The sequence below is a fragment of the Pelodiscus sinensis genome, chromosome 15 (assembly GCF_052426305.1).
Source record: "Pelodiscus sinensis isolate ZL-2025 chromosome 15, ASM5242630v1, whole genome shotgun sequence".
NCBI lineage: Eukaryota > Metazoa > Chordata > Testudines > Trionychidae > Pelodiscus > Pelodiscus sinensis.
The window spans coordinates 39,053,383-39,068,984 of NC_143066.1; the positions used below are offsets into that span (position 1 = coordinate 39,053,383).

At 47.9% G+C, this 15,602-nt stretch overlaps 1 protein-coding gene across 1 annotated transcript in view; it reads left to right on the forward strand.

The window, feature by feature from the left end:
• The window catches only part of LOC102455891 (uncharacterized), a 100,189-nt gene extending 84,937 nt beyond the window's left edge, over positions 1 to 15,252 (forward strand). Inside the window, exons 60-69 of the mRNA XM_075899815.2 lie at positions 260 to 441; positions 2,049 to 2,139; positions 3,183 to 3,300; positions 5,174 to 5,367; positions 6,615 to 6,767; positions 8,563 to 8,696; positions 9,220 to 9,356; positions 10,568 to 10,662; positions 13,278 to 13,467; positions 14,451 to 15,252. Of these exons, the coding sequence (XP_075755930.2) occupies positions 260 to 441; positions 2,049 to 2,139; positions 3,183 to 3,300; positions 5,174 to 5,367; positions 6,615 to 6,767; positions 8,563 to 8,696; positions 9,220 to 9,356; positions 10,568 to 10,662; positions 13,278 to 13,467; positions 14,451 to 14,548 (1,392 nt within the window). The 3' untranslated portion in view covers positions 14,549 to 15,252. The remainder of the gene's footprint in view (positions 1 to 259; positions 442 to 2,048; positions 2,140 to 3,182; positions 3,301 to 5,173; positions 5,368 to 6,614; positions 6,768 to 8,562; positions 8,697 to 9,219; positions 9,357 to 10,567; positions 10,663 to 13,277; positions 13,468 to 14,450) is intronic.
• The last annotated feature ends 350 nt before the right edge of the window (positions 15,253 to 15,602 follow it).

Below are 15,602 nucleotides of genomic sequence, written 5' to 3' on the forward strand. Positions count from 1 at the left end.
CCTCTGAAAACAACGTGTAAGACATGGCTGATCACTGTTTAAAACAACAGGTAGCTCAGGCCCAATTCTTACACCTGTGATTCAGGGAAGTCCATGGCTTGATTATCCTGCTCGTCTAAGTTGCTAAGAGCAGTTGATGCAGACGCAGAAGCAGCCGAAGAGTAAGAGACAGAGTGAAATGTCCGTGTAAATGCATTCTGGTGTTATATCCAGGCAGCTCTGGTTGCTCATGTCAATTTCTTTTGTTTTGTATTCTCAGGGAACACCTACCTTGTCGTTTTCAAAGGAAAACCTGCTAATGTTAGGCAACCTTTGTTGTGCCCTCAATGGCTCAGACATTGTGAAATCGGACCCGTCTGTCCTAACGAGATTGCAAAGCTGCAGGTCGTTCACTGAAGACCAACCGGCAGCCATAGAGCAGCAGCTAGAGAACAAATATGGGTAGGTCATACAAGGAGTCACGTGCTGAACTTCTGTAGTGATGAGTTATGGACTCAGCCCGGTTGGATAAGATCTCCTCCTTGACCTACCTTCTCCAGAGGTTCTCACCCCTCTCTCCTCCAGCATATTTGCTTACGCAAGGAAGAGCAGGGAGGTCACAATCAGGCATGTAAAAGATTAACTGGAGTACGGCAGAAAGGGATCTAGGGGTTATAGTGGACTACAAGCTGAATAAGAGTCAGCAGGGTGATGCTGTTGCTAAAAAAGCAAACACGAGTCCGGGATGCATTAACAGGTGTGTTGTGAGCAAGACACGAGAAGTCATTCTTCCACTCTGCTCTGCGCTGATTAGGCCTCAGTTGGAGTGTTGTGTCCAGTTCTGGGCACCACATTTCAAGAAAGATGTGGAGAAATTGGAGAGGGTCCAGAGAAGAGCCGTAAGAATGATGAAGGGTCTAGAGAACATGAGCTATGAAGCAAAGCTGAAAGAATTGGGCTTGTTTAGTTTAGAAAAGAGAAGATTGAGAAGGGACATGATAGCGGTGTTCAGGTATCTAAAAGGGTGTCACAGGGAGGAGGGAGAAAACTTGTTCTTGCTGGCCTCTGAGGATAGAACAAGAAGCAAGGCGCTTAAGCTGCAGCAAGGGAGGTTTAGGTTGGACATTAGGAAAAAGTTCCTGTTAGGATGGTTAAACACTGGAATAAACTGCCCAGGGAGGTTGTGGAATCCCCATCTCTGGAGATATTTAAGAGCAGGTTAGATAAATGTCTATCAGGGATGGTCTAGACAGTATTTGGTCCTGCCATGAGGGCAGGGGACTGGACTCGATGACTCTTGAGGTCCCTTCCAGTCCTAGTATTCTATGATTCTATGAAACCGTAGGGGCTGGAGCAACTCCCTGCCCACCCTGAAGTCCACTGCTGGAAGGGCTGCTCCAGCCAGATGCCCAGAATAGCTCTGGCCACTGCCATCATGGCTGTAGCAGCAGTGGCAGCCAGGAACCCCAGCCCTTTTAACTCACCAGGCTCTGTTTGCCCCCCACCCTCGAGTCGGCGGGCCTGTTTCTAAAGCATTCCTAATGGGCGGGGGTCAAATCCATCCTTGGCTACCTTGAGTCAGGTCGACTCCGGCATCTCCACTGCTTGGGCCATTCTCTGTGCTCTAAGAGCTGGTACGGTCGATACGTTTTTGCAGGCGGTGTCCTTGCTACGGCATCTTCCCCTTCTGGCCTCTGTGACTAGTGAGATTCCTGCTCCCCTTGAGCCGGACTATTTATACCCCATCGTCACAGCCCCTCCCGCGCTCCTGTTCTCCACAGGCAACGTGTCCCGGTTTCCTCAAAGGCCTTGCTCATCTCCCAGCTGGCTCGCTTGTCTGACTCGGGGGTTCTCGTCAGGCGACTTCTTTCATTCTTGGGCAAAGCCTCTACTAGCCTCAAAGGAATAGTCTGCCCTGGGTTCAACCTCCCCTGATCGCGGTGTTGCCTCTGAAGGTGCATTCCTTTGGGCACGAGAGGCATTTGAGTTTCCCTTCCGGGGTTGGGCAATCACATCGCTCGCGGTGATAAGCGCAGGGCAGGTACAAAATGCATCTCTTTCCTCTCCAGATCACCTTCAACGTGGACAGTCAGCACCCTGACAGACATGGGCCTGATGGCCAGTACCCTGAGGAGTGGAACCCTTCAAAGGATCCCAGAGGTACCGTACTTCAATGGAACATCAGCGCTATATTTAACCAGATCATCAATTAATTAATTAAGAGATGGGCTGGGGGCGGAGGGGAAGGAGGGGTCGCTCCAGCCCAGCTGGGCTGGACTTGGTTCCCCATCGTGAGAGGGGTGTACAGCCGGTGAAGGGGCACATGTCCAGCCGGGAGACAGAAACACAGATAAATAGACAAACTTTTTGAAATCTATAGTAGAGAGCTGTCCCTTTCTCCACTCCTGCCCCCTTCTGGTCCAGTGGGGTTATAGCTGTCCCAGTTCCCATCTCTGGCCCCTTACTGCCCCCTGTGGTCATTCTGCAGTATAACTGTCCCTCCTGCCAGACCCTTCCCATTCCATTTGATGAGAAACAAATTCCAGGAACATCCCATTGTCTTGGCACAACCAAACCCTGGCCTTGCTTTAATTTAGGAGACAAGGGAGCTGCCTACCACATTGGGTGATCCTAGCTCTTACCGTTTAGGAGGAGTTTTTCAACAAAGGGACTCTCAGACTGACTGACAGACCGACAGACGCACCTTTCTAAAATATCTATAAGAAAGCCATCGCTGTGCTAAGCCCAGGTGTCACTAATAGTGATCTAATACCAACTGGGAGCTGCAGACACCTGCTCCTACGGTTTCTGCACAGCTCTGTTAAGTTACAGAGTGTAATGCAGGGTTATTGAAATCGGTTTAAAAGAGGACAGGTTAGAAAACGGAAAACCCCTTTTCCAGAGCTACTGCAAATTCCAATGTATCTGTCCCAGCAGCTGCCTTTCCACAAGCTCTTTTTATCCTGGAGGTGAGGTCCATCGATGGCTATTAGCCAGGATGGGCAGGGATGGTGTCCCTAGCCTTTGTTTATCAGAAGCTGGGAATGGGATAATGAGGGTGGGATCACTTGAGGATTCCTAGTTCTGTTTTCTCCCGCTGGGGAACCTGGCATTAACCACTGTTGGAAGACAGGACGCTGGGCTAGAGAGACCTTTGGGCTGATGGAGCATGGTCGTTCTTATGTTCTTATGTCCCACCGCAGACAGAGAAGACGCTGTTTTTCCCTGATTTCTTGAGCCAGTTGAAGACCTGGAATAGGGACCAGTTCACCTATATCCTGGATCAGCTTGCAAAGCCTCAGCGGCAAAAAAGAGCTGCAAGTGCGTACTGTGTGCTAAATCTTGGGTCAAATTTCTAGAGGTCTCCTTCCCTCTAGATTAACCTCCCTTCCTCCTCTGCTCTCTGAGGGCACATCTACACTGCTACACTATTTTGGGATCCTGGAGCATCCCGAAATAGCTATCCCACCTCTTCGCATCAAGCCCGTTATTTCAGCCTTGCTATTCCGCTGTCCTGTAAACCTCATTCCACGAGGAGTAAGGGATGTTTCGGAACAGCGCTTTGTTTTGAAATTTGGTGCTATGTAGACAAACCAAATGACAAACTAAGCTATTTCGAAATAGCATCAAAATAAGATACGCCACTTGCGTAGTTCAAACGATGTATCTTATTTTGAGTTCCGGTGCAGTGTAGACACACCCTCATCCCACAGCTGCATCTTCTCAGGAAACGCCAGTTCCTGCTTGATAGATGCACAAGATCTTTTAATGGAATCTGATGCTGCCAGTAAGGTGGAAAGTAAGGTAAGAAGCTGGGAGGGGTTGCAAGGGCTTTGGAGGATAGGGTCATAATTCAAAATGATCTGGACAAACTGGAGAAATGGGCTGAGGTAGACAGGATGAAGTTGAATAAGGACAAATGCAAAGTGCTCCACTTAGGAAGGAACAATCAGTCTCATACATACAGAACGGGAAGCGATTGTCTAGGAAGGAGTATGGCAGAAAGAGATCTAGGGGTCAGAGTGGACCACAAGCTAAATATGAGTCAACAGCATGACACTGTTGCATAAAAAGCAAACATGATTCTGGGCTGCATTAACAGGAGTGTTGTGAGGAAGGCACGAGAAGTCATTCTTCCGCTCTACTCTGTGCTGGTTAGGCCTCAATTGGAGTATTGTGTCCAGTTCTGGGCACCACATTTCAAGAAAGACGTGGAGTAATTGGAGACAGTCCAGACAAGAGCAACAAGAATAATTAAAGATCTAGAAAATATGAGCTATGAGGAAAGATTGAAAGAATTGGGCTTGTTTAGTTTGGAGAAGACGACTGGGAGAGGATGATAGTGGTTTTCAAGTATCTAAAAGGGTGTCATAAGGAGGAGGGAGAAAAATTGTTCTTCCTGGCCTCTGAGGATAGGACAAGAAGCAATGGGCTTAAACTGCAGCAAGGGAGGTTTAGGTTGGACATTAGGGAAAACTTCCTACCTGTCAGGGTGGTTAAACACTGGAATAAGTTGCCTAGGGAGGTTGTGGAATCTCCATCTCTGGAGATATCTAAGAGCAGGTTAGATAGACACCTATCAGGGATGGTCTAGACCAGTGGTTCCCAAACTTTTCGGCATCATGCTCCCTTGTTGATTTTTGAGAAACCCTCATGCTTCCCCCCCCCTCAAAAAAAATAGCAGCAAAACTTGTTGAGCAAAAGAAAAAAAAGGAACTGACTGCAGCAGCAAAATTTGATGGTGGGGGGAGCCTGGGTCACCTCACGCCCCCACCCCTGGAATTTCTTCACACACACCCAGGGGGGCACACCCCCCACTTTGGGAACCCGTGGTCTAGACGGTGCTGGGTCCTGCCATGAGGGCAGGGGACTGGACTCGATGACCTCTCGAGGTCCCTTCTAATTTTATGATTCTATGAGAGTCGGGGCAGGTACCGCTAAGGGTCTCTCCTCCTTTCCTTCTCCTCCTTCTCTCAAGGCTCCTTGTGAATCCCTCTGAATGAAAAGGATTGGCCGCATCAGAGGTGGTAGCACAACACATGCTCCGTCTCCCTCCCCAAAGGGCTGAACCTACTGCCTCCGCCCCGCTCCTAGCTCCCAGCACGTAGCCACGTCCTGCTGAGAGCTCTTTGCCCAGAGCGGAATGAAGGTTAAACGTACACGAGATAGGCTAACGGTCTCTCTTCCTCCCAAGCGGGCTGCACAAGAACGCCGTTGACCACAGAAATGGTGGTGAAGCAGAGAGACCTTTTAGTTTCCACCTACACCTCCAGCAGCGATCTGGACGCTTGCCTCCCTGACGACGTGCTGAGCACCAATCTGGAAACTTTGGGGAAGCTGGAATTTCAGGACCCTCTCCTTCAAGTGCTAAAGCTGAAACTGGACAAGGTAGCGTAGACTCTGGAGCAGGTTGGATGAGAGGCGCAGAGGAGCAGTTTCTCAACTTGTGTGTGGGGGGGAAAGGGTGACGTGGAAAGATGGCTTTTAGCTTTTAAATACTGTCAGTGCTGCGACTCTTAACAACCCACATCGACAGCCTCTGGCCAGGGAGAATCATAGAGCACCTGGAAAACATGAATGAGATAAAGCTTCTGGCACAGCTGGGTTAGCTCAGTAAGTAGAGCAGAAGATACTTAACCTCAGGATCATAGGTTCGAGCCCCATTGGCAAGGTCTTTCTTTCACTCACATTCAGTCTACAAGCAATTTACTCTCAGCTTTCACTAGGGTTTTAGGAAGAAAAAGTCTAAGTACCTAAAAGGGTGTCACAAAGAGGAGGGAGAAAAATTGTTCTCCTTGGCCTCTGAGGATGGGACCAAGAAGCAATGGGCTTGAATTGCAGCAAGGGAGGTTTAGGTTGGACATCAGGAAAAACTTCCTGTTGAGGTGGTTAAATGCTGGAATAAGTTGCCTAGGGAGGTTGTGGAATCTCCATCACCGGAGATATTGAAGAGCAGGTTAGATAGATGCCTGTCAGGGATGATCTAGATGGTGCTTGGTCCTGCCGTGAGGGCAGGGGACTGGACTCGATGACCTCTGGAGGTCCCTTCCAGTCCTAGTGTTCTGTGATTCTATAACACTCCAATCTTCATTTAAAGAGAGGGACACGAATGCTCTGAGAATTGTTATAAGTCCTTTGATGCCTATGACACCAGTGTGCTCTCAGCACCTCTGAAAAATCAAGCCACCTAATTAGGTGCCAAACTTTGGACACTCCAAGTTAAAAAATGTTGGCAGTAGTGCAATGTCCAGAAACTGATGTCATCATGGTTAGGTAGGCCCAAGACAAGAACCCCAAAGTCCTAAGACTATCTCTCATACTCCCTTGCCCTAAAACAGAGTTAGGGGATTGAGTCAGGATTCAGGAATCTGTTTGTAGGCAGTTCAGTACAAAGTGTGAGCCATTAAAGAGACAAAACATGGCTGTGATGCTTGATGCCTGATTTGGAGTGTTAGGAGGGGTATCAAATCCACCTGCTTGCCTACTGGATTTTGACTCAATGGCACGTTGGTAAATTCTGCACCTTTCAGTAAATCTCCTTGTACACAGTAGCATCATATCCATTTGAGCAGTATGCGCCCTGAAACAACTCACGCGTCCGCCTGTCCGCTCACTGTATTTTGTGCTTCACACAGATCTTTGGCACACCGCCCGAAGACTATCTTCCACTCTTGGGAAACATAGCCAGGATGTATACCCCCACTGAAATTGCTAACTGGAATATCACTGCAGCCGAGACCTTAGCAGCCCTATTGGCAGGAACATCATGGCAAAAGGATCTCCCAAAGGTAAGGGACATGTGAGCGAAACATTGCAAATGCAGGTAGGACAGTCATTATTTTAAAAAACTTCAGGGATTAAAAATGACGCAGTAGCTGCCTAAATAACATGCCCCTACCCCCATGCAAAGTATACCGTGTGCAATACGGGATACTAGTTGCAGGGAAAGGAAGGAGGTTATTATATTGGAAATGGTGCAATGCACGGAAACCAAAAATGATGTATGGTCTCCAAGATTCACACATCAAGAAACAGGCTTTTTCTGCTTGAAAAAGAAGAGGCCGCCAAAAGGAATGTTTCAAACGGACGGACGGACAAAGCTGATAAAGACACAGTCGCTCTCCTGTTGTAAATGGAGACTTCCATCAGCTCATTAGCAAACTCAAGCCGCAGCAGATCTCAGACAGAGATCTTTCAAGCATGGGATGATAGAATTATAGAATCCTGGAACCTAGAATCCTAGAACTAGTAGGGACCTTGAGAGACGTTGACTCTAGTCCCCGACCCTCATGGCAGGACCCAGTGTAACCCACACACTTAGGCTATGTCTGCACTGCAAGCGTGTTTTTGCACAAGTACAGTAGATTGTCAGAAGACAGGGCCTTTTGCACAAGAGTTATTCCTCTTTCTATGAGGAATAAGCCTTTTTGCGCAAGATCTCTTGTGCAAAAAGGCATATGTGGACGGACAACATTCTTGTGCAATAAACCCCAATGGGAAAAAGCACAGGTGCTCTGATGGCTGTTCTGTGAATGGCCATCAGAGCTTTCTTGCGCAAGAGCATCCATGGCAGTGTGGACACGCTCTTGCACAAGACCGTTTTGCACAAGATCTCTTCCACAGAAAGTTCTTGCACAAGAAACCTGCAGTGCAGACATAGCCTTAGTGTGGTTCACTGTCCCATGGAGTGGCACTTAGACCACTTGCAGTGAGAGAGCAGAGCAAGGGAGCTCTACAGCCTAGTCTGAGAGGCAGCTGGCTTTTGGTGCAAGTGATAGAAAGTGCTCTACTAAGCTCCAGAGATCCCAGGTTCAAATCTGCCTGGTTGATAGTTACATAAACACTGTCTAGATCAGGGCTACCCAACTTTGGAAGCCCCGGAGGCCACAGTGATACGCACAGCACATGCCGAGAGCTGCAACTTCCGTGTGGTTACATAGACATGCAAATAGCTTCTTTCACACTGACAGGCATGAATACAAAGATTAAGGCAAGACTACACCACACGCAGGCCCCATTTAAGTCAGTTCTGCTGCTATTAATAAATGCAATATTTAACTGATTTCCACCCCATAGCAGCACTTTTAATGAGCAATGACAGTCCAGGAATTTAAGTACTAAAACGCATCTCAACAGAAGACCATTATACTGACTCCTTTTTTGTTTTGTCTCCCACCCACGGGCCGTGTGTTGAGCCCTGCGTCAACCCAAACCACACCGTGGGCTGCAAAGGAGATGGGGGGGGGGGGGGCGCATGTTGAATAGCCCTGGTCTAGATCATCCCTGACAGGTGTCTGTCTAGCCTGCTCTGAAATAGCTCCAGTGATGGAGATACAAATCATTAGCCATCCTGGAAAAGCAGAATTGTGGGAATAAACTCGGGAGCCAAGGCAGACTTTTTTTTGGTCTTAAAATGTCTTTTATGTTTTATCACTTCGTATGAAAGGAAGATTTTGATGGGACCATGGGTCAGGTGATAAAGAGGAACATTGTTTTAATGGGCGTCACCAACCGCAATTTTGAAATTGAAATGCACATTTGTGGTAATGGCTCCTCCATCTGTTCTAACAATCATACATGCAGGTGAAGGCTCTGGTCACTCGGCATCTAGAAGCCAATGGTCATCAGTTAGATGGAGCCGTGCTCACAATACTCGCTCCACACATCTGTGCCATGGAAGATGCTCAGATCCGAGCCCTCCGCAGCGAGGCCATCAGGTACGCTTGTAAATCTAGATAGTGGGGGCAAGTAGGGTCGGTTTCTGACTTTCTCCTTTTAATAGCAGATCGAGAAATCTACATTTAGGGGTTTCTTCTTTGTAGCTCAGGCTGAGGGGGATTGGTTGGTGCAGTACAAATGCTGATAGTCACAAAACAAGCCCCAGAGCGGGCTCACCACCAGCCGTTTGGGGAGAGGGAGAAAGGGAGGGCGTTGTGCAGCCTCTTTGGACTGCTGTGCCCTTAGAACATCCCAGTGAGGCAGGGTAATGCTGTCATCCCCATTATACTGGGCCACTGACAGTCTAAGTGACATGACCAAGGTCATATGGGGAGTCTGTGGCAACGCTGGGAATTGAACTTAGGCTTCTTAAATGCTGGCTAGCACCCCACACACTAGGCCAGCCTTCATCTCACAGTGTTTTGGTTTCAGCAGGGTGCATTTTACCCAGCTATGCACGCGCCGACTGCTAAAACCTTGGGTAAATACAAAAGGTACATCTCTAAAACGCTTCCTCTCCAGAGAGACCAGTAGGCCCCTGAACACCTCGCTGTGTTCTCAGCAGCAGAAGAATTTCCTCTATGGCCAGCTGAGAGCTGCTTACGAGGAGAACCAGAACGCTCCAGACGCCTACTACCGGCTGCTGAGGCCTGTCATTGGTGAGTCCCGCTGCAGACACTGAAAGAGCTAGATCCGCAGTAACTCCGTGTGCCCCGCACGGAGAGCTGAGCGAGATGCTCCAGCTGGGACCATTGCCCGCAGGGGCCAGGAATTGGGCAGGCACAGCGACACTGCAAAGAAAAGCCCACGGGGTGAGTCTCAGAGCCCGGGGCAATTAACTCCAGTTTCCTGGGCGCTGCAGGGCTAAACATAGAGCAGAGATGCTCCCACTCAGGCTGCAGCCCAGCAATGTTCTCTCTATTTTTTCCCATGTGCAGAATAAATGTTGTTACGTGCACCGAGGGAAGTGCAGATGTGCACTACCAATGCTGCCAGCTGTGGGCGTTCTGCTCATAAGCTGGGCAGCACTAAATCTCTCCTGGGTGGGCACCTAAGCGCTCAGCTTACAGGGAACACTGCAGCCTGGGTACCGAGACCCTCTCTCTGGCCTCTTGCTGCCCCCCTGTGGTCATTCTACAGTACTACTGTCCCTCCTATCAAGCTGCCCCTTTCCATTGGATGAGAAACAATCACATTCCAGGCACATCCCATTGTCCCGGCTCAACCAAACTCTCCCCTTGCTTTCAGTGATAATAAAAGGAAACTACATATAGGCTGCCCCCGACTTGCGACACAATCGGCTCCAGGGATAGCATCACAAGTTGGGGGTGTTGTAACTCGAGTCCGCATTTACGACAGGCTTTGTACACCATTGTAAATGCGGGGCCGAGGACATAAATCAGGGGATTTCGGCCCCTTCCGCACTTACAGAAAAGGTTGCAAGTGCAGGGGGTCATAAATCAGGCCGTCGTAAAGCGGGGGCCTCCTGTATCCAATTTGGTGATCCTAGCTCGTTACCGTGTAGGAGGAATTCCTGAGCAAATGGACTCTCAGACAGACAAGATGCACATTTCTACAATATATAGTAAGAAGCTGTAAAACCAGTGACAGGAGGCTCAAAGCACTGGTGCCTCTTGCTCCTGTCTGCTCTCTGCCTGTTTCACACACTCGTTTAGTCTCCCGAGGGTAGCTGGGTCAGGTGCAGAAGTGGCCGAGTGATGTTTATTTGCCTGGGTTCAGGGATCAGCTTAGAGTATCTCATGGGCCATCTGGCCTGAAACTCTATGACTCTACGGTTCAAAGACACAGAACGTAATGGGGAGGTTTTGCGGGATCAACCAAACACAGCTTCTGCTTCTCTTCTTTAAAGGCGGAGCCCCAGCCACGGACCTGATCAGATTTGCTTCTGGTTATCCTGTCATGGACGTTGACACATTTACAGCCCTGAACCCCGAGGCAGCGAAGGTGAGTGGCATATTCCATCGTGGCTAGCAATGCATACACCTCCATCCTGCTGCCTCTGCCAGTGCTTTTCCCAAGGTCCCTGCTGATCCTGCAGGTTTTTGGCACGGCTCCCATTGACTGTGATGGAAAAGCAGGGACTGAAATAAGAATCTTTCCTAGATGTCAGGACTGGGGACTAAGTAGGCCACGGCCTCTTTATCAGACGTCGTTACATAGCAACCTAAGGCCCGTCTGGCCCTGTGTCCTGCCTAGCGGGGCCGACACTGTGTGTGAGGGGACAAGGTGTGTGAGGACCTGGCTCCCTGCCCCTAAAAGGGGCGGAGCCTCAGGGCTGAGGACAGCCAGCTCTCAGTGCTCTCACAGCGCTGGGCCCCGTACCCCGAGCCCTATGGTGTGGCAGAGCCGTGCTCCAGAGACAATTCAAAGGAGCACGGGGCGCCGGCCGCTGCTGCAGTAGCCGTACTGCGGGCAAACTCCGGGCCCCTTTGAAACACTGCGCCCCTGTGCAAATGCCCCGTTGGCAGGCCTGGTCACGTCTCCAACAGAAGGAAGATGTGAGGACTCCATATCAGGCAGTTGTGGAGTCGCCTGGCCCTGACATGAGGTCTCATCCTGCTCTCTAGTAGTTGGAAGCACGACGTTGGATATCCCTTCCACAACGTTGGCGCTCCTGATGACAGCTCTGGATATTCTCAGCCATAAAAATGTCCAACCCCTTTGGAATCATGCTCACTTCTTGGCTTCTGGGGCATTCTACGGCACGGCGCTCCAGTCTAATTACACTGGGTGTGGGGAAAGTATTTCTTTTCTCTCTCCCCTCAGAAGAAAGGAGATTTTTTTATGCCCTTAATCATTCTCTACACCTCCTAGGGTTAGCCTGGCCTTGTATATTGACATTTTCCACGATCGGCTATCATTTCACTTCACGCATGCTGACTACTGTTATTTCCAATGAGATTCAGTGATATCCTAGGATAAGCAGCTACTGCAGCTTTTAAGAAGGCTGGGAAAAAAATATGCTAAATCATGCCACGAGAATCAGGACGGTGGCCAACCTAGCTCAATTGGTGTCGCTACACATTTAAAATACTTTGCAGAAGGTGCTTCCCGCCTTTTCTTGAGGCTCCTGGCGTGGTGTGGCTCAGTGAGACTGAATGATTCAGTTGTCCTAAAAGTACCATTGGCACCCATAACATTATAGGACGACTATAAGGGAAATGGGTGATCATGTGGTTAAACCACAAGCATGAGTTAACAGGAGTGTTGTGAGCAAGACATGAGAAGTCATTCTTCCGCTCTACTCTGTGCTGGTTAGGCCTCAGTTGGAGTCTTGTGTCCAGTTCTGGGCACCACATTTCAAGAAAGATGTGGAGAAATTGGAGAAGCTCCAGAGAAGAACAACAAAAATTATTCACGATCTAGAAAACATGACCTATGAGGGAAGACTGAAAGAATTGAGTTTGTTTAGTTTAGAAAATAGAAGACTGAGAGGGGACATGATAGCAGTTCTAGGAGGTACTTCCAGTACCTAAAAGGGTGTTACAAGGAAGAGGGAGAAAATTTGTTTTCTTTGACCTCTGCTGATAGGGCAAGGAGTAATGGGCTTAAATTATGGCAAGGGAGATTTAGATTGGACATTAGGAAAGACTTCCTAAATGCCAAGGTGGTTAAGCACTGGAATAAATTGCCTAGGGAGGTTGTGGAATCTCCATCCCTGGAGACATTTAAGAGCAAGTTAGATAAACATCTACCAGGGACGGTCTAGATGGTGCTTGGTCCTGCCATGAGGGCAAGGACTGGACTTGATTACATCTCAAGGTTCTTTCCAGTTCTATTGTTCTATGATTGTATGTATATAGTCCTTGCCAGATTAGACAAGAAACCCATGCAGATCTCGTGTCTAAATCTGTTAGCTGCCTTGAGCTGTAGGTACCTTTGTTTGGTTTTAAATTTTAAACCAACAGAGCATTTTATTAATTTTGCATGTAAGTGCAGAAATTAACCCACTACGTAGCTCAGCTGTTCTTTGCGCACAGGAAGGACAAAACTGGCTGAACAAAGGGTCGTGGTTTTGGTGCATTGACAGAGCAGTGTGTTTGCACAGGCGTGAAGGAGAAAACAGACTTAATCTGCAGGCCTTAAACTAATCTACATAACTTCAGCTACTGTGAAGTTGGCAGGGGCTGCTCTCCCGTTGACACCAGCTACTCTTTACATCCTGCTGGTGTTCCGGCATCCATGGAAGAGTGCTCAGAGATTGATTCATCCTGTCTAAGCAGGTGCAATAAATCAACAGCCGATGGATCAATCATTGCAACATCAATCTCCGACATAGTGGAGTCAAGTCCTAAGAGTAGTCACCCACTCAGGGGGTATGGCAGGTGCTTTGGTAGTGAGGAGCACTGGAATAGAAAGAGGTATGGTAGGGCAGAAGTGAGATGCGTTAGCAGACCAATAGGTAGGAAGTCCAGAATTAGGTTGGTAGAGGGACACTGGAAGAACTGAGCAAGGATGTAATCAGTCCGCCACTGTAAACTCCATTATGTAAGTTTTCTGTAAGCAGCTTGCAATTATCTCAGATGAATGTACCTATTTTTACTTCTTTTCTGCTGTAGAAATTAAGCACTCAGAATCTGAAAGATTTGCTGGGAGCTAATCTCCCAGAGCTGAACAATTTAGCTGATGACCCCGTGGTGAAAGCTTGGGCCCAGGCACACCGTCAGTCAGAAGTGAATTCTTTAGGACTCCATCTTGTAGCAGGACTCCCAGACCAGCCACCTAATGGTATTATAAACATTCCAGGAGGTAAGCGAATTCATTACAATGAAGTCAAGGATACTGGTGAAATACAGGACTCAAAAAGTTACTCCCTGAGTTGTACCTAATGCTGATAAATAAGTTCACCTTTGATGCAGATGCATATCACAGGCTTACCTTTCATGTAGTTCCACTGTCCTGATCTTGCAGTAGGTTCTGCTCATTGTAGGATCAGGGACTTAAAGAGTAGCGTATTGAAAATACGATAGGAATTGGAGATTGAAAATCCCTATTCGATCACATGTCGTCTATCAGAGTCTAGTTTTAAAATGACTCAACAGATGGCTTTCACTCCCATCCTTGGAAATCTATTTTACATCCTAATAGAGCTCACTACAGGTAGAACCTCTCTAATCCAGAACTCTCTGGTCTGGCAACATCTGTGGTCCAACATGATTTTAGGTAGCCAGATGTCCACTTATCATGGGTGTGACCAAGTCTCCCGAAGTCCCATAAAGTTTGTTGACAGCCACTAGTCCTGGCTCTCAGTGTTCTGTGCTGTTATTTGGCTCTAATTTACTCCTAAATGTCATCTAAGAGCCCAGCAAGCGGCGGAAGTGTTGGTCATGCTGCTAACAGGAGCAGCCCGAGGCGGGCTGCGACAGCTGGCGCCCTAGGCGGAAGGCGCGATGTCATCATGGGGCGCCCCAGCACCCTGTGATGTCATCATCGGGCGCCCAGGATGGCGGCATCCTAGGCAACTGCCTAGTTTGCCTAGGTTCATGGGCCACCCCTATTACTAGACAATATTGACCTCCCGTGATCCAGAAAATCCTGTGGTTTGGAACTGGTCGGATCCCGATGGTGCCAGGCTAGAGAGGTTCAATCTGTATTAGAACGTTTTTTAAATGGTGGTTGTGGGACACATCTCAGGAGGCAGGTTAGTTATATTAAAGTCTTGAATCGAACGGATGTATTGCTTGCAGAGATGCAGCAGAACTGATATGATTTTTAAATTTTTTTTCTTTCAGCAACTCACATACCCGGAAGAGCAACGACCTATGCGAAAAACCAGATGTTCCAGCTTTTCTATTGCGTGCTTTTCTCCTGGGTGTTAACTGCTTTCTAATAGGCTGTATGGCTTTTGGACAAGTATTAAATAATAATAATATTCTGGGAGGCGGGATTCCCATATTTATCATGGCATGGTTACATTTAATTTAGGCAGGTCCTTGTATTCTTAACCGAACAAAATGTCAAAAAGTAGAACACTTAATGGCAGTTTGGCAGCACATTGTTCATTACCCTACATCAGCGGTTTTCCAGCTGTGGGTTGTGACTCCACATTAGGTCATGATCCTGCAGTTAATGGGGTCTCCAGGCCTGGCTTAGATTTGTTGGAGCACAAGCCACACCACCTGGAGCCTGGGGGCTTCAGTCTTGAGAATCTGTGTTCAGGCGACAGGGTTCCTGCCTGGGGTTGAAGTCTGGGCTTTGACTTTGGTCCCTCTGTCCTCCATCCTGGGGCTCTGGTAGCTTCTGGGTTTGGTTCCCCCCTCCTGGGGACATGTAGTAATTTTTGTTGTCAGAAGGGGATCACAGTACCATGAAGTCTGAGAAGTTCTACCCTACAATCCTCACAATCGTACTGCCGGTGGTAAGGTGCTTAAATAAATGCAAAACATATGGCTGATCCTGCAAACTTCATCAAGACTTTGACAGTGGTAAGCACTACTCATAACAGTGTTTTCAGAATCAGGCCCTACATAATGATAATTAAGTGTTGTTATTCTTCACATGCTAATGACAATAATAAATGTCACTTTCAGCCATTTGTGTTTATCACTTATATTTAGCATCTTTTATCATTTTAAAAACCATTACTTTTTAAAAAAATATATAATTAATGTCAAGACAATGCAAATGGAGGAACATCTGAACAAATACCAGTTGTCTCTCATTATCCATCATGCGAGGTTCTCTGTAGGGGCCCCATCAGTCTTCCTCCACACGCGGCTTAAGAGAGCATGATTTGAAGGGCTTGCAGGCAAAAAGACCCAAGTTTTAAACCTGATTTTCCCTCCAATTCACTGTGTGACCTTGGGAAAATGTTTTATATGGGAATACTGGGGGGGATTAATTGCGTGTAGAACTTTGAACAGAGAAATTGTCATAAATGATAA